The following is a 23,167-nucleotide window of genomic DNA, read 5'->3' as shown; positions in this document are numbered from 1 at the left end:
GCTCTAAGTTATACATCTTTTATAAAAACAGTATTAATTAATAAACTTTAGTAGAGAACCGTAAAAAAAAAATAGTAGTGCACTAAATCTATCTAATGTTACTCCCACCAAACAAAAACAGTTACTCGAAGAAAAGATTCTCTAGCAAACGCACACAATTATCAGTGGAATCTTAGTCAGTACAGGCAAGTGTGCCTGCCCAATTCGGTGCATCAATTGATGCCCATAATACAGAGGTATGGCGACTGTTTCCTGAGCTCAAATTAAGTCTTCCTGGTCCCACGACCATAATATCCTTAACTGTCCTGCAACAAGATAACACTAAACAGCAGTACTGTTTTTCTTCTCAGCATGCAACTGCGATTTGCAGGTTTGCTGCTAGCGAACACTTGCAGTTAGCCCCTCCTGGAAACGATGTTTTGCAGTTGGATCCTTAAAAACTATAGGACATGTACGGCGGGTGTGTGCCAGCCGTAAAATACTAAAATCTATCCACCCCCTGGTAAAATCTATCCACGTCAATTTTCATTGACGTGGGAGAGAGTTTGTGAAGAGAGAAAGTAGCAATATGTTAATTGTCCACCGTAAGAGAGGGAAGGGAGGTGTTAAGGATGATAATCTCCTTGCTGTAACCTAGCATTCCTATATCCCTATGTTTGTTAGGCGGTGTTCTAAAGGGGCTTTTAACTATTTACCACTTTTAGATTTGGCAAATAACTATTTGCCACCCCTATCTCAATGACATGTGGGTCCAGTGGCAAAAAGTTAATTGCCACATCTAAATGGGCAAATGGTTAAATATCTCTGTTCTAAAGGCTATGTTTCCAACTTTCTTTCTTCGTTTTCACACACATACTTAGCAAACTACTAAACAGTATGAAATTTTAAAAATTTTCTATATGAAAGTTGCTAAAAAAATACTCCCTCCATTTTTTAATAGATGACGCCATTGACTTTTTGACACGCTTTTGACCATTGTCTTATTTAAAAACTTTGTGCAAAAATATAAGATATAAATCATATTCAGTTGACGGAGCGTGGGGCTCCTCACCGGGAGACCGCGCAGGCCCCCCTTTGCCGGTCCGGCCGGGGGCCCTGGGTGAGATTCTAAGCTCCTAGTCTGTGGAAAGTTCGCGAGAATGGAAAAAGCACAAGACACGGGCGAAGTATACAGGTTCGGGCCGCCGAGAAGCGTAATACCCTACTCCTATGTTCTGGTGGATCTGTGTATGAAGAAGCTACAAAGAGCTGGAGAGCCAGAGAGCTCTTACTCTAGAAACCCTCTTCTCCCTTTTTTCCTCTCGTGGGATCTACTCTCCAGTTCCTCTCTCCTTTCTTCTTTTCGTCCCCCTCTCCTAAGTGGGCAAGGTCCTCCTTTTATATCTCAAGGGGATACCACATGCACCACCTCTACCTATCTCTCTTTTTGGTTGGGGACTTATCCTATCTTTACTCCAACTTGGCTTGCCTTCTCTAGAAAGCTAAAAACACTGCTTGTTTTTGAGTGTGGCCACGCGTCCTCACTCGTCTGACCTCGGGGATCACCCTGTCATCTCTTCATAAATGGGCGGAGACTTGCAATGGCTGCTGTCCGAATGACCTTCTGATGGGATGGCCCATACCTACCTCCACTCCGCCGGAAGCAGGTGCAACGTGGGAACATGGTTGTCTGCCGACGACATGACCAGTGTCAGACCGGTCACAAATCGGTCATTCTTGCCCACCACGTGTCAGTCTAGCAATCTGCATGCTCGCCCTTCTTCATACAATATCTTGCTTGTAATGGTTAGGATGAAGCCTGGCATATATCTGACCGGGACCAACGTGCCATCTCCAGGAGCTAACACGCCGGTTCCGGCTAGGGACGAGTGCTTGGAGGCTCTCATCCTGACGGGATGGGGCGAGGCGTGCGTCAGACCGCCTGTCGCCACCTAACCCACGATCTGATCGGTCTGTGACCAGTCACAGACCGGATAAACGAGCGCACTGCACTGCGTTACATGCGGCGTGACGCGCTCGTCTAAACCGCAATAAATGCGGTTAGGTGAGCCCCGTTGTGCTCACCTAACCCATACACGCGGCGCCAAACCCACAAGGGGTCGGGGCGCCTCAGCCCTCGGGGCCGAAACGGGAGCGGTCCGACCCCTCGGGGAGACAAAGAGGGGGGCGGCCACATCACCCTCGGGCCCGACCCCCCCGAGGGGGTCAGGCCACGTGGGTGATTGCTCCTGCCCAAACCTCTAGTCATGATACTCCCGGTCCCATGTCACCGACATTAGTGATAAAACAAATCACAATAAAATATACTATAATTATGTAAATTTTTTAATAAAATGAATGATCAAATGTGTGTTCAAAATCAATGGCGTTATCTATTAAAACAGAGATAAATCTATTTTTAAACATTTTTTCATAATAATTAATTAATCATGCACTAATACATATTTCGATTTTTCGCGAGGGTCTGTAAATAAGATGTGCTGAGTGCATGGTAAAACAAAAGGTGAAATCTAGCACAAGTGATATTGTATGACACTCCTCGTGGGGGAGGTCTCATGTGCACACAATGTGGCCCTCATCCTTTGGTCAAATGCAGATAATACGTCATACGGTATATTAGAAAGAAAGTAATTTGCAGCTAAAAAATTTATATATGTGTTATTAGTGACTTTAAATGACAATGCTGAAAAATAAAATTTGATAAAAACTTTACAATCATCTTTTTAAAATTTAAATTTAACAGCGATTGATGTTCTATAGAGAACGATAGAGGCTTGCTGTGCAGACGCCCGGCACGCGAACGCCATCATCGTGCTCATGAATTAGGATTCTCTATCTTCAAAATCAAAGTCACGTGACATTTATCATTGACATGTAGGCTCGACAAACCTTAAACTGATCACATGTTAGTGGCAATGGTATCAGGAGGGTTTGGTTAACTACCACACAGTTTGTTGAGCCTTATCACAAATTTTTGGCAGATTTTGCTTCATCGATACAGTTCTGGTACGCCAAAATCTTTAATTCCTCATACAAACATGCCATGCACCTCTATTACTTTAATTATCACACTTTAGCTATAACTAAGTTTCGTATGGTGTGATATTAAATACGAGTAGATCGACCAAATATGCATCGAAGCATTTTATATTTAGGAATTAACGCCTTTGTCTTCTATATCCTAAAACACTTTAATTTAGTTTGAAAACTCAAAAACAAGGATTTATCATTTATTCCCTCAGTTTCATATTATAAGCCGTTTTGATTTTTTTTCCTAATCAATAATTTTTAAGTTTATAGAAAAAATATAGCAACATTTTTAACCCAAAATAAACATATTATCAAAATATATTAAATATTAATTTCAATAAAACTAATTTGGTGTTGTAGATGTTAATAACTTTTTTTATAAACTTGATAGCCTGACTAGAAAAAAGAGTCGAAACGACTTATAATATAAAATGGAAAGAGTAATTATAAAGTTTAGCCTACATACTTGGCCTTATTTGTTTCAGCTTAAAATTATTATAATCCAGATTATTGAGTCAGATTACTATAAGATGCATTATAATAAGTTGAGATAGAATAAGCTATCTTTAGATTATTAGTTGTTTGTTAGCTAAAAAAAGCACCTTTAAAGTGGATTGTAATAATCTATTATAATAAACTATTTGTTTATTTCAGCTTACACCTAATAATCTATTTTATAATAATCCAAGGGCTGAATCAAACAGGGCCTAAATTTCTTGGGACATTGTGCAAGTTAAAACCATTACTTTGTAAGCATTCTTCGTCATCTCCAGTAAGCTTGATGTCCTCGCCAACTCTAATTTCTTCTCCGAAGAGGATGACAGACATTCCTCGGAGCACAAAATCACCATGTTCTTCTTTAGGTTAGTTGGATCCATACCACTACAAATATGTCAAATTAGAAAAATGTCACTACTATTCACGATATCGATTTGGTGCCACTGAAATTTTATAAAATTGTAACCATGCCACCGTCCACTTTCCTGTCATCCTCGTTAGATCCACATTCTCTTCATCTGTGGCGTGTGCTTTGTCAACCTCATCGGCTTCTTCAACTCCGGTGTCAACGCTGGCAAGTAGCAGCAGCACCGACACACGGGGGAGAACAAGGAGAGCTCTGCGTCCGCGGCCTCCAGCGGCGGCGTGCGGCTCGGCCTCCTCCCTGGCACGGAAGAAATAAGCGGAGGTCGTCGACCATGACGACATGGTCCTCGTCGTCGTCGCGCCTGGACAGCAGCTCCTCGTCGTCGCGCGTCGCCACTACCATGCCCCCATGCTCCAGCCCATCGATGCTCCACGAGCAACCACCACCCTCACCGCCTCTTCCCGCACTGACAAGCGACGAGCGAGCGGCGGGACGGATGAGCCATGGCGGGACCTCGGTAGCTCGGTGGTGGCTTCTCTCTCACCAGATCTAGGCAGAGATCCCAACCTGTCATCATCACGCTCATCGATGAGCTCGAGCGGATGCGCGTCCTGCTCGCCGCTGCCCTCGCTGAGGAGCTCTCCTCCTGTCCCGCCCCTCCCCCATCTATCGCTGTGCCCTCCTTCTCCAGCGCCGATTTGTCTGTCGAGGATCTCCTCGCGCTCATCTCCTTTGGCTCCCTCTTCGACCGTCCACGACCACCGCGTGGAGTCGTCGCCATCCACGACCACCATCTAGCCTTCCCGGAGCTCGCTGGCTAGCCTCCGGCGTAGGCTTGCTGCTTGCAGACGAAGACGACAAGGAGACGAAGGCCCTGATGTCAGAAAATGTGACATGGACAACATAAATTGCGATGGAGTAGCATGGTTCTAATTTTAGAAGATTGGTGTGGCATTTACCTGATATCACGAATAGTAGTGATATTTTTCTAATTTGATATATTTGTAGTGGCATGGTGACCATGGATTTCAAATGCAAATATCACAAATGTAGATGCCTTTTATGGAAGATTTCCCCCCTTCTCCTCTTCGCTTTCGCTGTCACAGATAGAACTAAAACACCTAATTCCCCCAAACAATTCCAATTCCAATTCCAGCTCAATGCTGCACGGAATCTCCTCTTCCCATCCCCCAAAACTCTCCCAAAACCGCGTATAAAAAGCGAGCTCCCCTATCACCTTCTCCATCGCATCATCCCTCCCCCAAATTCCCCAACTCCGGGCCTCCGGCAAGCCAAGAAACCCCCAACCCAACTCCGGCGATGGCGTCGCAGCTGGTGGAGGAGCACCGGTCGGGCGCGGAGGTCCACACGGGGCACGAGCTCTGCGAGCGGAAGGCCCGGGAGCTGCTGGTGGAGCTCGGCCTCCCCGACGGGCTCCTCCCGCTGCCGTCCCTGGAGGAGGTCGGGTACAACCGCGCCGCCGGGTTCGTGTGGCTCCGGCAGACCCAGGCGGGCGGCGCCACCCACACGTTCGACACCATCGGGAAGCAGGTGTGGTACGCGGGCGAGGTGACGGCGTTCGTGGAGCAGGGGCGGATGCACGGCGTCGCCGGGGTGAAGAGCAAGGAGCTCCTCATCTGGGTCTCCATCTCCGAGATCGTCCTCAGCCCCTCCGGCACCAAGCTCGTCTTCCGCACCCCGGCCGGCCTCGGCCGCGCCCTCCCCGTCACCGCCTTCCAGCTCAACCCGGCGCCCCCGGAGCCGGAGAAGAAGGACGCCGCCGCCGCCGACGAGGCCGACGCCGCCGCCACCAACTGATCCAAGAAGACATGGGCGTTGCGTTTTAGCAGCGGTAAGTAAGTAGTGAGATCCGGGCCGTCGTGGTGAAAAAGATTGTAGTTGTTGTTATATGCTTGGAATTCGTGAGCCTACGAGCTCGATCTGATCTCCCATCTCTCTCCAGTCTCCAGTGTGTCTGTCCATGGATGATGCTGAAATAAATATATGTTCTTGTGGATTCCTAATTGCAGTTTACATTTTTGACTGCTATGCTATTGCTCTGCCAGCTTGATCGATGGCTTGGTGATCTAGCAATCCATGCGAATTTCTCGCCGTTCTTTTTGTGGATTGTTATAGATTTGATAATTTGGCATATATTGTCATAGGATTCACAAAAAAAAAAAAAACAAACTGTGTTTTTTTTTTGTTTTATTATTTATAGAAGTGGCAGAGAGTACCAACCAACAGCCTTGAATTGAACCATAATCCAGCAATTAAAAGGCAGGCAAGAGAGGCATGGGGTCTCCCCTCTCCCCATGTGTTGTACAGGTAGAAGGTAGAAGTTGTTCATCTAATCCAACGGCTGTGCGTTTCTTGAAAAATCAACGGCCGATTGTTCTTTACTCACCGTCACCTTTTTTTTTTTTTTTTTTTTTTTTTTTTTTGCTATTTCACGGTCATCCTTGCTTGGCTTGTAATGTAAGTCAGGCCCTGTTTAGATCGGACTAAAACTTTTAATTCCCTATCACATCGGATGCTTGGATACTAATTATAAATATTAAACGTAGACTATTAATAAAACCCATCTATAATCTTGGACTAATTCGCGAGATGAATCTATTGAGCCTAATTAATCCATGATTAGTCTATGTGATGCTACAGTAAACATTCTCTAATTATGGATTAATTAGGATTAAAAAATTTGTCTCGCGAATTAGCTTTTATTTATTAAATTAGTTTTGTAAGTAGTCTATATTTAATACTCTAAATTAGTGTCTAAATACAGAGACTAAAGTTAAGTCCCTGGATCCAAACACCACCTCACGGTCATATATTCCCTCCCACATACTCCCTCCGTTTCACAGTATGAATGTGGAAAATGTTAGAATGACTTATAGTCAGATTTGTAACTCAGATTAGAGTCGACCAATGCTGGTTAGATTTGCAAGTTAGGGTGTGTTTGAGGAGAAGGAGATTGAGAAGATTGGGAAGATACGCAAAACGAGGTGAGCTATTAGCTCATGATTAATTGAGTATTAACTATTTTAAATTTTAAAAATGGATTAATATGATTTTTTAAAGCAACTTTTCTATAGAAAATTTTTACAAAAAACGCATCGTTTAGTAGTTTGGGAAACGTGCGCGCGGAAAACGAAACAGACAAGCTCACTCTCCCACCCTCTCGAGCGCTGCCTTAATGGCTTTGTGTTGGCAGCATGATGCATGCACTGTTTGATATGATAGCCAACAGTTGCTTAGTTGCTGTAGTGAAAGAACTAGTTACAGGCTATTGCGCAGCGCCGTAAAGAGCTGCCCAACAGGCCGAGAATTTTCAGAATATGTCACTCAATTTGTAACACTCTCAGATCATGCCACCAAGGACGCGAATTGTTTCATTCCGTGTCACTCTGTCCCTCTGAAGCGGAGCGCCGTCGCCCGCCCGTGTCACAACGTCCGTCTGAGTCGGGCACCACCGAAGAGTTCCTCCCCCACGCCAGCGAGTTCTTCCTTCCATGCCGGCAGAGCTCTCCCCACCGCGGCGAGCTGTTCCTCCCGCGCCGGCGTAGCTCCTCCTCCCCAGGTTGCCAAGCTTCTCCCCCGCAGATGCTAGAGAGCTTTTCCTCCCTGCACCAGAATGGCGAGCTCTTTCTCCCCAACACCGGCCAAGCTCCTAATTCCCTCACGCTGGCGGCAGCAACATGACGCAATGGACGGCACGGTACGGATGGGCGACGGGCGTAACTTCGGAGAGACGGAGTGTCATGGAATGAAACAATTCGCGTGCTCGGTGGCTTGTTTTGAAAGTGGTACGAATTAAGTGGCAAATCCTGAAGGTGGTGCAAATTGAGTGGCATACTTTGAAAATTCTCCAACAGGCATAATGCATGGATTTAGAATTGTAACTTTCCCCTGTTCTTTTTTTAATAAAAGAGAAAATATAACTTGCTATTCGTAAAAACTGGTAGGGTTGCCCGCTTACCAAATAGCACAGTTTCAAGCGAAAGATCGCTAATGCATCATTTGAGAGTTAAAACACAACTACCAAAGAAGGTATTCTCTTGTTCGTCGATAGTTATTTCATTAGATGTGGGACGAGCCTACGTGTCGGGCGCCCGATTGATTTAGGGAAAAATCGGGCGTTGACGTCAGCATAACGTCAACGCCACGCATACGTACAAAACTACTCTAAACTAATTTTTCTCTTAAATTATTTATCCAAATCATGATCCGATTGCACCATTAAATTCGTTGCAATTAAATCTTTAAAACAAAACCACACATGGATATATTCCGATGAATTTTTTTTAGCTTATTATTGAATTATCATTGTGTTTAGTTCCAAAGTTATTCTTCAAACTTCCAACTTTTCCATCACATCAAAACTTTCCTACACACACAAACTTCCAACTTTTCCGTCACATCGTTCCAATTTCAACCAAACTTCCAATTCTGGTGTGAACTAAACAACCATACATAGTGAAACATTGTGGGTACACTAGGTGAAACATTTTTCGTGGAACAAAAAATGAAACGAATTCCCTTAATAGAGGGTTTTCAAAATATGTGGGTAATTTGTTGCAATGAAGTATATGGTGGAGATAAGTGGCAGGCGAGGGAAGAGACGTGGTGGGGCCCAGGGGCAGGCAATGCGCGTGATGGGGAGGGAGCGCCTGATATTCCTCCCTCCCCCGAGCGACTGATCCGGGGCATTCTCCTTAGATGTGTACATCTGGAGTTGAAAAAATGGGTTAGAAATTCAAGTATAAATTTAGGGCCTATTTTGTATAGTTTCACTTCGAGGGATATCGTCTATGGTTAGGAAGTGCTTCAAAGCTCAAATCAGATAAAACACATTTGATGTGTTAGAGGCAACGGGTTCAAATCGTGATACCCTGAATCATGCATGCGCACATATACTTTCTACTGAAAGTATATGATGTTCGTATGTTATGGCTTTTTATATTGAGCAGCGAAGCCAGGGCCGGGCAACCTAGAGCCAGTGCCCAGGCCCATCGCACCGAGAGGCCGGTAACGCTCTCTCATCTTAGAGTGTATGAGATTTTTTTTAATAATGGATTAAAAACACAGCTAATTTATGGAAAAGGATGTATACAACCATAAATGTCCATACAAGAATACTTATACTCTCCCCATTACATGTGAAACATTGACGACATAACAAGTTTAACCACCACAAGAAAGAAGAACCAAAACTAAGCTTCAATTCTTCTTGTGAAGTTCCAACCATAGGTAGATTAGACTTCCAGAAGTTTCATCTCCAAGGTTTTGCATAGAACCTTCACTATATTGCCATCATCCTCATTAAGAACAGCGACCAAAGTCTTGCCAAATGCGTGCCCCTGAAAATCACCTACGCAAAAGAGTTAGCGATGTAACCATTAAATACCACATTATTCCTACTTATCCAAACTGCCCAACACATTGCAGCTATGCATACAAAAATTAGCTTCTTAAGTGCCAACTTCCAAAGATATGTGATGCACTACGAGGCTTGGCAGTGAAGAGGTCCTGATGTCGTGCACAGGGAGCATGGAGCCATGGAGGGAAGGGAGGGGGGAGGGGGGCTACCGAATATCCGTCGGAATATCCATTTGCAAGTATGGAGATTCCGGTTGAGGATTTCTGCTTGGACCGAACTATTCAACAGGATATTGGTATTTGTTACTAGAGATTCCAGTATAGTTGGAGCTTCTCCAACAAAGTGAACAAGGAATAATATCGAAAGGAATATTTAGGGAAAAGAGAGAAGTGATTCCAAACACAAAAAGGGAACAAAAACACACAGACAAAAGGATTTTTTTTTTTCATGAAGTTCTGATCCAAAGATCCTACTCTTCATTGAGGTGCTTCTTAGAGCTGGTACAATAAAGTGATGTAAGATGGTTGTACAAGTTACCACATCAGATTTGTGCTTACGTGGAGGAAAGAGAAGAAAAGTGGACTACAGATTCTTAGCTAGCTTCAGCACGAGCTCAAATAAACTATGTGAGAGATGGCTGAATTAGGTTTTAATGATGTGATATATATCTATAGCTAACTATTGTATGAGTGAGCTATTAGGTTGGCTATAGATGATGGTTCAATTTTTGGAGCTAATAGTTGACTATATTATTAAACTTGTTCTTAAGAGACGACTCTCTTTTGATCCCAAGCCTCACCAAGTTAATAACCAAGAGAAGGCTTTAATCTCCAACTTCACACCAAGGAATAGGGGTTTACTCCTAACCACCAAGGTTCAAGGATCCAACACCAAGGCTTTAGTCGCAAGAGCATGAACAATCCAATCCATCAACTAACCTATCTAGCTCTCACCTCATGACGTTACCATCTCATCTCTTTGTATTCTCTCAATACTCAACTCTGTCTATGTCTCACGTCGCTGTCACCACCCACACCTGCAGCAAAGACCAACACCATGCACTCCATTGGGTCTGACAATTTTAATTTGTTTCTGAACCGAGGTGCACCATCATCTTCGAGATATGAAACAATTCAATCTATATCCGCACCCGCTTAGAAAATGTAGTGTAGGATATGATATGACTAGAGGTGAAAACAGAGTGGATTCAGACGAATAGTGATGAGACCATATCCTACACCACATATTTTAAGGGATTCTGAGCGGGTGTGATGGTGTGCATATGTGGTGCGGGTAGTTTTGGATAATGGAAATGGTGCGGACTCTATTCGGAAATAGATATGTGTATGTAATACATATAACATCAATGCAACGTACAAAAGTACATAACAACATAACATCTGATTTCTAAACATGACTCCCACTCTCAAGGACAACAACCAGTCAGCTGTTAGGAGGTAAGAGCCGGAAAGACGTCTCTCAAGACCGTCGGTTATCATGTGGTAGACCGTCACCTTCGCCTCATCAAAGATTAGGAGGTTAGAGGGGAAGGATTGGAGTGGTATCACTCACTGCTCGCTATGTCATTGTGTGTTGTTTCTATGAGTGGTGGTGGCTACACAAGCATGAGATGAGACGGTGAGAGTCTACAATTAAGGAGTTTATGTTATCTGATGAATTGGGCTGTTGGATAATCCAATGGGAACTTTGGATAATCCTCATCCGCTGGATTTTAGCGATACCACAATCGTTGGATTTATATAAACCCCTACCATATTCTCATTTCAAACAGATTCAGAACGGATCGGATCGGATATTATCCGATTCATTTTCACCCTAGGTATGACTGCTATTGCCCAAATCCTCTCTGTTTTCACCCCTATTATATTAAATTCGCCCGATTGTTACACTCAAGGTTTACAACATCATGAATTCAACACTGGGTATCCATGCTCCACAAATGCATTGTACTATAATTGTGCTAAGTCATGAGCTACCCTATTACACCATCTTCCAATATGCCTAACCTCAACTTCCGGGAGCAATCTCATTATACTTTTCACTTCATTGATAGTTGACTCTCTCTCAAAAGTAGCTGTTGGAGCACGAAAAAACCAAAAACAAATGTGAAAAAAAATCTTGTGCTATCTTGCATGATCCAACCATGATGAAGTTGCATCGGCACCGTCGCAAGAGGAAGGGAACTCCACCTATCTTATTCTAAATAATGTATATTACCTTACAAGCATTTAATTATTGTTTTTTTTTCAAACACACTATCACTGGGAAGATGGTGAACCACTATTGACAAATCAAATTTGGTTTGTTGTCAAAAAAGTTATATTCGTTTCTTGAAACTTTTCTTTTTATGATTGCATCGTTGTTTTATCTTGAGTATATTTGCAACAATATTTTAATTGTGCATGTAGTATTCTTGAAATTGCCTCATTATTGCAAGCCAATGAAAATGACTTACTCTTATGAGGGCAAGTCCTTTGCTATGAAAATGAAAATTTTTAAATATTGGAAAGATATTCCCATTTTGTATGCATTTGCATTTATTCATGACTTGTGAGGATTCCTCAATGTTTTGCCACTTCTTGGCAAATTGTTTGAGGTATTTCGGAAGTATGAAAATAAATTGCAGGTAAGAAGAAATTAGGAAAACATCCTCTTCAGATCCCTCGTCTTTGCATCGAGTTTAAATTCCGGTATTGGTTTAGGGATATAATTTAAACGACGGAACGCTGAGGAATATAAAGTAGACTTTCTCTAAGAAATTACAATTGAAAAAGGAGTTCTGCTGTTGGGCCGTAATGCTAGGCCCAGCCACGCAGAGCCTACGAAGCGGCCTTCTGGGCTCCGGCCCGGGGCCTATCATTTCGCAACAAAATTCCCAAGTCTCCCCAAAGAAAGAAAAACCCCATCTCCCGTCTCCCCGCGAGTTCGCCCGCCGCCAGCGCCGGCGCCGATCTCCATCCCGCGACCGCGAGCAGCGGCGACGTGCTTCCGCCGCACCCTCGCTCGCCGGTGAGAATCCGCCCTCTTCTCTGTCATCACACCATTCTCAGATTTGCTTAAACCCTAGTTTCACTTCTAGATCTGGAAGCTTCCTATCTTTGCCTTAACCTTAGTACTAATAACAGTTACTAGTTCGTTTGTTCCTCAAAATGTTTGGGGGGTTCAATCTGTCGGACGAATTGATTAGCCTATTTTCTTTCAGCCCTGAGTTCCAACATTTGTAATCGTGTGCAATCTGTTGGATCATATAGCGACTAGAGTGTGTTGTGTTGTAGTGTGTTGTTTGGGAGGAAGCATACGTGAAGCTTCAGAAACATCTGTAGTGTGTTGTGTAGGTTGCTGCCATTTTTACTCCTAAGATAAGAGTGTTACTTGAGAGGTGAATCCATTCTTGGGTTTGCTAGTTATCAAAATTTCCGGCTTATATTCAAATGAACTTAATCCTAATAATGGAGATCAGGAATCAGTGCTAATAATATATTTGTTAGTGGTGAAATCACAAAGTATTTGATGGGCTAGTCATGGATACACACTCTACGCCACTGACCTTCCACGATCACATGGAAGTATGGAACTCTGGGCATCACGCGCCTCTTGGAAACTGCTTGTTGAGCCGGTTACTCTCTGCTGTAACTCCCTGCTTCCTTTAACCTGACCGATTTAACCCCTCTCATCACTTATTCCCTGTTCTGAAATCACTGTGCTCTGCACCTTTTTTTTTTTTTTACTGAGGAAATGTAAGGTTCAGATGGTCTGCCGCAGCCTTCTGTTGCTTACTCAACAGAAGCTAATTTGTTCCTGGGTACCACACAGCATGTGGTAACCTTTTTGCTTGCTAGGTGCTACCTAAGTCTCAGGTTTTCAGGAATGTATCTCAATTTGCTCTGAATTGGTAGTATGTAAATTTTTGAGATTTATGGTGGCGTGAATTTTCTAGCTTTCTTGGCTGCTGTTCATGTTGCAATTCTTACTGCGGTCAAAGCTGCTGGCCTTAAATTTGATGATGTTAACCTTCTAAAAAGGTTGAATGCTGAGACTATAGTGTTTATTCAATTCTTATACTAGTCACAACAAACCAGTTCTAGTTGTCAGAAGATTATCTTCTCTGCTGTCACTATGCCTTGGGGCTAAGTTACAGGGGTTGTAGCCGGGTGAAACAAGAGGTTGGGGTCCTGGACCAAGGCAGCGGGCAGGCATTGAAAGAGGAGTGTGTTGCTCTAGCTTATCAGTGATTACCTCTAGATCAGTGGAGAGATGCACGCTGTTGAGTATTGACTTCTTCATCTACAAGTTTACATGCATACGGGGATCATCATCTGTGTATCTTGAACATTGGAATTTGAAATTATTTTTTGAACCGTCATGTTCTTATTGCCTTTCGCAGTTTTCACAACAAAAATAATATGTAATGGGTCTTATAAGTGCTTATGTCTGTTTCATTTCCTGCTGCTCTTATACCATTTTAGATTCATATGTATGCTGGAACATCACAGATTTATCACTCATGTGAACACTACACAGTAATGGCATCTGCCTAAATTTGTTCTGAGTTTTTAGTGCTTATTAAATTTATTTAAATTTTGTTTTCATTGCTGTCGAAAGCTCTAAATTGCTTCGTGGTTCATGACAAAGCTAACTTTTACCTTCTCCAGGTGTCCGGGTATTTGCATTCAGTGACAAAAGTTCTTCAGCTGCGGAGTCATGGCTGCCCAGATACGCATAATAATGAAATCTTTTATGAGCCAAGCTAACAAGGTTCAAGGGGTTATTCCATACGCTCAGAAGATTGGATTGCCTGAATCACGATCCTTGTATACTGTGTTACGATCACCTCATATTGACAAGAAGTCCAGGGAGCAATTCTCGATGCATGTCAAGAAGCAATTTCTGGTACAGAAAGCGGAAACGCACGAGCTGCAAAAGAAGCTGTTCTGGTTGAAGCGCCTGCGCCTACTTGGAGCTCAATACGAAATCCAAATCAGTTTCAAGACTCGTTTGGATAAGAGTAAGCTCCAAGCTGCTTTGTAGTTGGTTCGTTCACCCTTGAACAAGACTGCTTCTCTCTCTTGGTTTTGAGATTGTCAAACAGAACCTTTGCATCCATTAGCATTTCATATGAAGAACTGCATCATTTGGAAGAGTTCACAGGAATGTTGTACTAGTAATTCATTCCAAACTCAGCACCATTTGGAATAGTTTACAGGAATGTAGCAGTAGCAATTCATCCAACTATCATATGCTATGAATTATGATGACGCAGCATGATCTGTAATAAAACAGATGTGCCTGCATTCCTGGATTTGTTGGTTTTGTTTCTAGTACAGTCTAACAACTCATGACATTCCAATCCTATATACCTTTTATTCGTTTGTTCTTGGTACTACTAATTCACATGAGTCATGACAAAACTCAGGGGCTCAGTGGTGGAGATGAGCTGTTGAATTAGAGTTTAGTGTTGGTGGCTAGTGAGCCTGGTTCTGAATCAAGCAGCCTTAGCACACTGTCTGTTGGTCACAAGGTCTGCATAAATCTTGCCCCTTTTCGTGGAAGGACAACAAAACAGAGTGCAAGCACATCAACCTCTTGTAAAATCTGCATTTCCGGCGATCCATTCGAAGTGTTCATTTTTTTTTTGGCAAAATACTTAACATAAAAAAAAAATAGTCGAATCATGCTGAACTGTATTGTACAGTGTTGGATCATGTGGACACTGTTTATACTCCATGCCTTCATGGCACTGATCTGCAATGTGAGTATGGATTCCTCTATTCATACTCTCTTCGTCTCGAAATAAATCAAACTTTAACTAGAATTAAATCAAACTTTAACTAGAATAGGATACATCCTAATACAACGAATTTGACAGATTTATTGTACTAAAATGTGTTATATCAAGATTCGTTGTACTAGGATGTCCTAGTACGAGATTAATTTATTTTGGGCAAAAGGGGGCCTTAATCAGGCTGGCCGACATACTCCAATTATTCATCTCTGTTTGTCAAGCTGATGTGCGCGCCTTCTGAACTCCATTCATTAATTGAAAGCGTCTTCTTGGCTTGTTGTCACCTATTAATCGATCTGATATGAATTCAATACCCAAAGATACAACTCAGTTGTAATGGATAATTAATGTGTCTATGTCAATTCTTTCTCTGAAGGAACCCAAATATCTCGCCTTGATAAATCCTATAGCTAGGGGTACGCCTAATGGACGATCGATCGCCCTGGGGATAGGGTAGCGATCAGATTCGCTCCCCACCTCTCCCCTCCACCCTCCCTTCCTCCACCTGGTTTCCTTTTTGGCTCCGTATTACTTTCCTATTTTAGTAAATTTATGCACCTAAAGTTTATACACCTCAAGTTTACACATCTCTAAAGTTTAGAGACCAAAAGTTTAGAAGTCAAAAGTTTATATATCCGATTCAAATTTGAATTTGAATTCAAATATTTTTTATATATAGTATTTCTATACATCTAAAGTTTATACACCTACAGTTTATAGACCTAAAGTTTATATATCCGATTCAAATTTGAATTTGAATTATATCTGATTCAAATTTGAATTATATCTGATTCAAATTTGAATTTGAATTGAAATATTTTCTATATATAGTATTTCTATACATCTAAAGTTTATACACCTAAAGTTTATATACCCGTTTCAAATTTGAATTTGAATTATATCCGATTCAAATTTGAATTTGAATTCAAATATTTTCTATATATAGTATTTCTATACATCTAAAGTTTATACACCTAAAGTTTATAGACCCAAAGTTTATAAGTTAAAAGTTTACATATCCGATTCAAATTTGAATTTGAATTCAAATTTTTTATATATAGTATTTCTATACATAAATTTTTCTAAATTTTTTTTAAAAAAAATTGTGGAGATGTGTAAACTTGAGGTGTACAAACTTTAGGTGCATAAATTTATTAAAATAGGAAAGTAATGTGGTGCCAAAAAAGAAAACGAGAGAGAATCAGATCTGATTGCCCCTAGCGATCCCTAGCGATCGATCGCTAGGTAGCATTACGCTATAGCTAGTGTATGATTGTTCTCTTGTATTCTATTACTAGTACTCTTATATGCTAACAGGTTTGATGTTGCCTAGAAAAATAAATAACTATGTGGGCTCATTTGAGACTGGGAATGTGGTGAGGACATCCCTATCATTGATACAACCATACCTAGTATACAGCAAGGACCAATTATTCGAGCTCAAGCACAACAACTCAATTATCAGGAACATTGAACACAAACAAGGTGGGAGGAGGAGCAGCCATGAGAATGAACAAGTGAAAGCCAGCATGAGCAAGGGAAAGTTCAGACAGCATGTCCGGTTCTACAGGCAATGGCAACTTCAATTGGTCATAACTCTTTACTTCAAAGAGTGTTGGAAGCTCATGAGCACTTGTTGGAAAGGGTTTTGATGTCTACTTTCATATGGATCCAGAAACACCATCAAATTCCATCGAAGCTGTCCAGAAACTGCAGAAGAGACGTTCGGACCTCGAACTTGCTAGTTGGGCCTTGTATCCAGTATAGCCCATTAAGGGAGCATTTCAGCTCAGTTCAAAAAAAAAGGGAGCATTTCAGCTAAGGTCTCCGTAACCTCCTGCTGTCCTCCACCATATAATAAGGCAGCAGCAGCCACCAAGAACACTCGAGTTTTGATTAGATGCAAGTTTAGTTTCAGCTACTTCCTTATATTCGCGTGAATCGGCTAAACCACCCGGATGCTTGATTTAGAACCCTGACTTTATGTGTATTAGTTTTATCATTTGGCAAGTGTTGTGAATTGTTTCCTTATCAACTTGTTCTTCGATTGCCTACAAGTTAAGTATTGTTCTTGGCACAACAAAAACAACAATAAATTAGAGCCGATGTACTGGTTGCTAAGGCGCAACGCCGCTCTGGTAGTTGTAACCGAACCACCAGCGTCATCTCCTCCCACAAATCGAAGTTATTATTCTCTCACTAAAAGATTGGGAACCCCGTTGCTACATCAAAATGTGGATGTCCCAACAGACATGAGCATGGATGTGTTTAATTTGTTCCACTATATTTACTTTCAGCTACTCATACAACCTCTACCTCATTTTGGCACTGCAAGTTATCCATACAACAAAAGGAGGTCAAGGTTTCCACAACAATCTTGCTCTTCTAAATGATATTCCATCTTCAACTCATCCTCATATCAAGCTTTTGTCTCTATGAGCATTATTTTTTAAAGAATTTTTCTTTTCAGTTGAAATGAAGGCGTATTCTCCAGCAAATTATCAGTTTTGTAAGATACCTTTCAGCCATAACAATCATTTTCATATCTACTAACAAAATATACAAATTTTAATTGTCTTGTAGTAAAATTTGATTTTATTTTTCTATACTGAAAGTCGCATATATTTCCAATTTTTGCTCTGGGCCGGGTACCCAGCTAAGGGCTCCCTTTGAACTGGTAGCGCTAATGCGCGCGGAATATTAGTTCGAGCGCCACACGACGCCCTCTCCTTCCGGTTTTTCTATTTTTTACCACCCCACCTTTGCTTTGCATCTCACCTTTTCTCGGTTCCTTTTTTTCTTTTTTTTTACCACCCCACCTTCCGTGTTTCTTTTTTCTCTTTTCTATCTCATCCGTGCTTCATCAATGGGCCCGCTAAAATATTAGCCATCCAGATTTTTCTGTTTTTCGTTCCTTCTCTGTAGTTTTTCTGTTTTCGCGTTTTAGTAAAATATTTACCGTCTAGTTTTTCTTTTCGAGTTTTTCATTCTTCTAGTATTTATGCACGTTTCAAAAGTAACGAATTTAATCCGACGAGTTTTTCATTTACTCCAAGACTCCCACATCTGCTCTTCAAAAGTAACAAATTTATTCGCATGAATGCCTCCACATCGTATGACACCATACCTAGCTGGTCGTAAAATAAAAGAATTACTACCAACTTACAACGCAAGTAATTCTTTTACCAATATTATAAATATTGTTTAGATTTCATGGTCTAATATTATAAATATTGTTTAGATTTCATGGTCTGTGAGTAAAACAATTACTACCTTCCTCTTGTTATAGCCCATGATCTCGTAGCCACCGTGTAGTAATATGTTTACTGATGTATTCAATACATAGTATAAGAGTAAAAACTGAGATTTCGTGGTCTGCGAGTAAAACAATTACCACCTTCCTCTCGATATAGCCATGATCTCGTAGCCACCGTGTAGTAATATGTTCATTGATGTGTTCAACATACAGTATAAGAGTGAAACTGATACTAAGAGTATTGTTGATATGTATCACAAAATAGTCGTATGAATGAAAATATTACAGGCTTAATCACACACAAGCAATAAAATTACTCATAGGTGAATCAAACTAGAAAAAAAAATGATTCAGCCAAAAATCTATCTGGTGGCTTTGCTGGATCTTGCTATAAGGATGAAGATGATGGTTTGTGTCTTATGACGGGTAGTGGAGAGGGCAACCGGGTGGCGATCAGTAGTCGACGATGGAATCATGGAAGGATGTAGCGGTGTGGTATAGAGATGAGCTCGACGTTGCACAGTAGCAGCCATCCATCATCTAGCAAGCACGAAAAAAAAATGCAAAAACATTCTCGTTCATGTCAATAGAGATGACGAGCAAAAGAAAAATAGCAAACAACCTCCATCACCGGCGCACTCCACCCTATCCTCTGCGGCCAGCCACATGGAGCACAATGTGCAAATGTAGGATATGTGCAGCCCATCAATTGAGTTTAGGTAATATTGGAGATTGCACGCTAATTTGATTTGCAAAAAAAATTAGGGCTTCATGCGTGAAATGGAAGGAGAGTATGTAGATGCAAATCAGAGTGTCATTTCCTTACTTGCTTGTTCTATCAATGTCGCCGACGTGGAGCAGCCGCTGGTTGTTGCTATTGGCCCTGGTGAACACCTCCTTGCTGGTTAAGGTGTTGCCCAGCGTCTGACGGCGAGGGTCGAAGCAGTGCCTTCTCCTCATCTGCCGCCGGCCACTGCCATCAATCGCCACGGTGTCGTCGTCCTCCTCCTCCATGGTGTGTCGCCGATCTGTGGGCTTTTGTCGGTGACATGGGACCGGGAGTATCATGACTAGAGGTTTGGGCAGGAGCAATCACCCACGTGGCCTGACCCCCTCGGGGGGGTCGGGCCCGAGGGTGATGTGGCCGCCCCCCTCTTTGTCTCCCCGAGGGGTCGGACCGCTCCCGTTTCGGCCCCGAGGGCTGAGGCGCCCCGACCCCTTGTGGGTTTGGCGCCGCGTGTATGGGTTAGGTGAGCATAACGGGGCTCACCTAACCGCATTTATTGCGGTTTAGACGAGCGCGTCACGCCGCATGTAACGCAGTGCAGCGCGCTCGTTTATCCGGTCTGTGACCAGTCATAGACCGATCAGATCGTGGGTTAGGTGGCGACAGGCGGTCTGACGCACGCCTCGCCCCATCCCGTCAGGATAAGAGCCTCCAAGCACTCGTCCCTAGCCGGAGCCGGCGTGTTAGCTCCTGGAGGTGGCACGTTGGACCCGGTCAGATATATGCCAGGCTTCATCCCAACCATTACAAGCAAGATATTGTATGAAGAAGGGCGAACATGCAGATTGCTAAACTGACACGTGGTGGACAAGAATGACCGATTTGTGACCGGTCTGACACTGGTCATGTCGTCGGCAGACAGCCATGTTCCCACGTCGCACCTGCTTCCGGCGGAAGTGGAGGTAGGTATGGGCCGTCCCATCAGAAGGTCATTCGGACGGCAACCATTACAAATCTCCGTCCATTTATGAAGAGAAGGCAAGTCAAGTTTGAGAAAAGAGAGGATAAGTCCCCACACAAAAAAGAGAGATGGTGCATGTGGTATCCCCTTGAGATATAAAAGGAGGACCTCGCCCACTTAGCAAGGGGGGACGGAAAAAAGAACGATGGACGAAAAGAAGAAAGGAGAGAGGAACTGGAGAGTAGATCCCACGAGAGGAAAAAAGGGAGAAGAGGGTTTCTAGAGTAAGAGCTCTCTTGCTCTCCAGCTCTTTGTAGCTTCTTCATACACAGATCCACCAAAACACAGGAGTAGGGTATTACGCTTCTCAGCGGCCCGAACCTGTATACATCGCCCGTGTCTTGTGTTTTTTCCATTCTCGCGAACTTTCCACAGACCAGGAGCTTAGAACCTCACCCAGGGCCCCCGGCCGAACCGGCAAAGGGGGGCCTGCGCGGTCTCCCGGTGAGAAGCCCCACGCTCCGTCATCTGGCGCGCCAGGTAGGGGGCTCTGCGTGTGTTTTTCTAAGCTCTCGCATTCTTTCGTGTGCGCCAAGCTTTTCCTGTTCAGCCCAATGGCCGAACAAGCAAAGGCGCACAACCTCTCTCCGAGCGTTAGCGGTGACGACGGGGAGCCGAACCCACACCGTCGAGCTCGTACTCCACCGCCCCCTCCACGCCAAAGTCCTAGGCGGGAGGAGGCGCTCGAGAGGGTCGAAGGATCCGAGACTTCGACATCCACAGGTGATGGAGAAGGGCGCCGAGATGGGGAGCGTCGCCTCCTCGTCTACGGCGACGGCAGCACGCCCCAGGGCGCGCTCCAAGCTGCGGGCGCGCTCCTACGTCACCCGCCCGTTGTCCTTGACCCGGAGTCTCCAGCCCAACGTTGGCTGGACGACGTGGCCAACTTGGTCATGACGGCACGGCAGCGCCTAGGTGCTGGTGGGCGGTCCTCCGCCACCAAGACCTCTGGCGCTGCTACCACCGGCTCCGTGTCGTCAAGGCGGAGGGCGCGGCGAGCGGCGGCTGTTGCTCGCCATTCGGCTGCCACTCCCTCGTCAGCACCTCCAACCCGGGAAGATCAGCGTGGGGGGCCAGATGCCCGCATCGATATCGAACGCCGGCGTAATGGTCGACGTACTGCCCACGCAACGGAGGGCGCCTCCTCGTCCGGAGTGTCACCTCAACTCGGACGCGGGGATCAGCCCTCCGTGCCCCCGGTTGGTGGTGTCGGCTGTAGAGCCTTTGTGGCGAGCCTTCGGAACGTCCGTTGGCCCCCAAGGTTCCGGCCCACCATCGCCGAAAAATATGACGGGAGCGTCAACCCCGCCGAGTTTCTCCAGGTCTACGCGACCAGGATCGAGGCCGCCGGGGGCGATGACAGGGTCATGGCGAATTTCTTTCCCATGGCCCTGAAGGGGCAGGCACGGGGTTGGCTAATGAACTTGCCACCCGCGTCGGTCCACTCCTGGGAGGATTTGTGCCAACAGTTCACCATGAACTTTCAAGGCACATATCCGCGCCCAGGTGAAGAAGCGGACTTGCACGCAGTACAGCGAAGGGATGATGAGTCACTTCGCTCATACATTCAGCGGTTTTGTCAAGTTCGCAACACCATACCATGCATCCCTGCACACGCGGTGATCTACGCGTTCAGGGGGGTGTGCGGCACAACCGCATGCTCGAAAAGATCGCCTCCAAAGAGCCCCAGACTACCGCGGAGCTTTTTCAGCTCGCGGACCGAGTGGCTCGTAAGGAGGAGGCATGGACCTGGAACCCCTCCGGTTCCGGTGTGGCAGCTTCGGCCGCCCCCGGATCCGCTGCTCGGACAGGGCGGCGTGACAGGAGGAGGAAGAAAAGGTCCGCCCATTCTGACGACGAGGGTCATGTCCTTGCCGTCGAGGGTGCTTCGCGGGTCACCCGAAAGGGGAGGTCTGCGAGCGACAAAAAGAAGGAGGCCGGCGCTCCCAGCAGGGAGCGCCCAACCGGCAGGTGGTGCACCGTCTACAACACCTCCCTTCACGACCTCGCGGACTGCCGCGCCGTCAAAAGTTTGGCTGAGCGGACGAGGAAGTGGGAGGAGGAGAGGAGGCAGGAGCGCCGAGGGGGCAAGTCCCCGGCGGTTCCTTCCGGCAATCGGCGAAGTGAGGCCAAGCAGAAGGCCCCCGCCGAGGACATCGATGACGGCGATGATGACCTAGGTTTCCAAGAACCTGGGGCCACCATTGCCACTGTCGATGGGGGAGCGTGTGCTCACGTTTCTCGCCGGAGCCTCAAGGCCATGAAGCGAGAGCTTCTGGCCGCGGCCCCTACTCATGAGGCGACGCGCCGGGCGCGGTGGTCGGAGGTTGCCCTCACCTTCGACCAGACCGATCACCCACCGTGCGTTGCCCGGGGAGGACAGATCGCAATGGTGGTTTCCCCCACTGTTTGCAACGTGAAGCTGGGGCGTGTCCTCATTGATGGGAGAGCAGCCCTCAACATCCTTTCCCCCGTAGCCTTTGACGCCATCAAGGCCCCGGGGATGGTGCTCCGGCCGTCCCAGCCGATTATCGGTGTGACGCCGGGGCACACTTGGCCGCTAGGTCATATCGACCTCCCGGTCACCTTCGGTGGATCCGCCAACTTCCGCACGGAGCGGGTGAACTTTGATGTGGCGGACCTCAGTCTGCCCTACAACGCGGTCCTAGGGAGGCCCGCGTTGGTGAAGTTCATGGCGGCGGTCCATTACGCCTACCTCCAGATGAAGATGCCGGGCCCCGGTGGCCCCATCTCTGTCCATGGCGACCTCAAAGTCGCGCTTGCTTGTATGGAGCAGCACGCGGACCACCTCGCCGCCGCGTCCAAGCCCAAGGGTGGCGACGAGAGGCTTGGCACCTCCGTCCCCGCCGCCCCGAGGCAGCGGATGATCACATGCGACGAGGTCCCGGTCAAGGAGGTTGCCCTGGGCGACGGCCCGTCCAAGACCACAAGGATCGGTGGTCTTCTGGACGGCAAATAGGAAGACGCGCTCGTCTCCTTCCTGCGGGCAAACGCTGACGTCTTCGCATGGAGACCGGCAGATATGCCCGGGGTCCCCAGGGAGGTGATTGAGCACCGTCTCGCC

General features: G+C 45.2%; 2 protein-coding genes across 2 annotated transcripts; both read left to right on the top strand.

Moving 5' to 3' along the window:
- Window positions 1–5,139: 5,139 nt before the first annotated feature.
- LOC4341223 (uncharacterized) lies at window positions 5,140–5,919 on the top strand. Its single transcript, XM_015785704.2, has one exon. The coding sequence runs from the start codon at window positions 5,216–5,218 to the stop codon at window positions 5,711–5,713; it is 498 nt and encodes a 165-aa protein (XP_015641190.1). The 5' UTR covers window positions 5,140–5,215; the 3' UTR covers window positions 5,714–5,919.
- A 6,264-nt stretch (window positions 5,920–12,183) lies between these two features.
- Window positions 12,184–14,597, top strand: LOC107281219 (small ribosomal subunit protein uS10m). The gene is made up of 2 exons (XM_026026056.2): window positions 12,184–12,305; window positions 13,949–14,597. The coding sequence occupies exon 2, from the start codon at window positions 13,998–14,000 to the stop codon at window positions 14,322–14,324; it is 327 nt and encodes a 108-aa protein (XP_025881841.1). The 5' UTR covers window positions 12,184–12,305; window positions 13,949–13,997; the 3' UTR covers window positions 14,325–14,597.
- Window positions 14,598–23,167: the final 8,570 nt, after the last annotated feature.

This window comes from Oryza sativa, chromosome 6 (genome assembly GCF_034140825.1).
Source record: "Oryza sativa Japonica Group chromosome 6, ASM3414082v1".
NCBI lineage: Eukaryota > Viridiplantae > Streptophyta > Magnoliopsida > Poales > Poaceae > Oryza > Oryza sativa.
The sequence above is the reverse complement of the archived record's forward strand: the minus strand, read 5'-3'. Positions and strand labels throughout refer to the sequence as shown.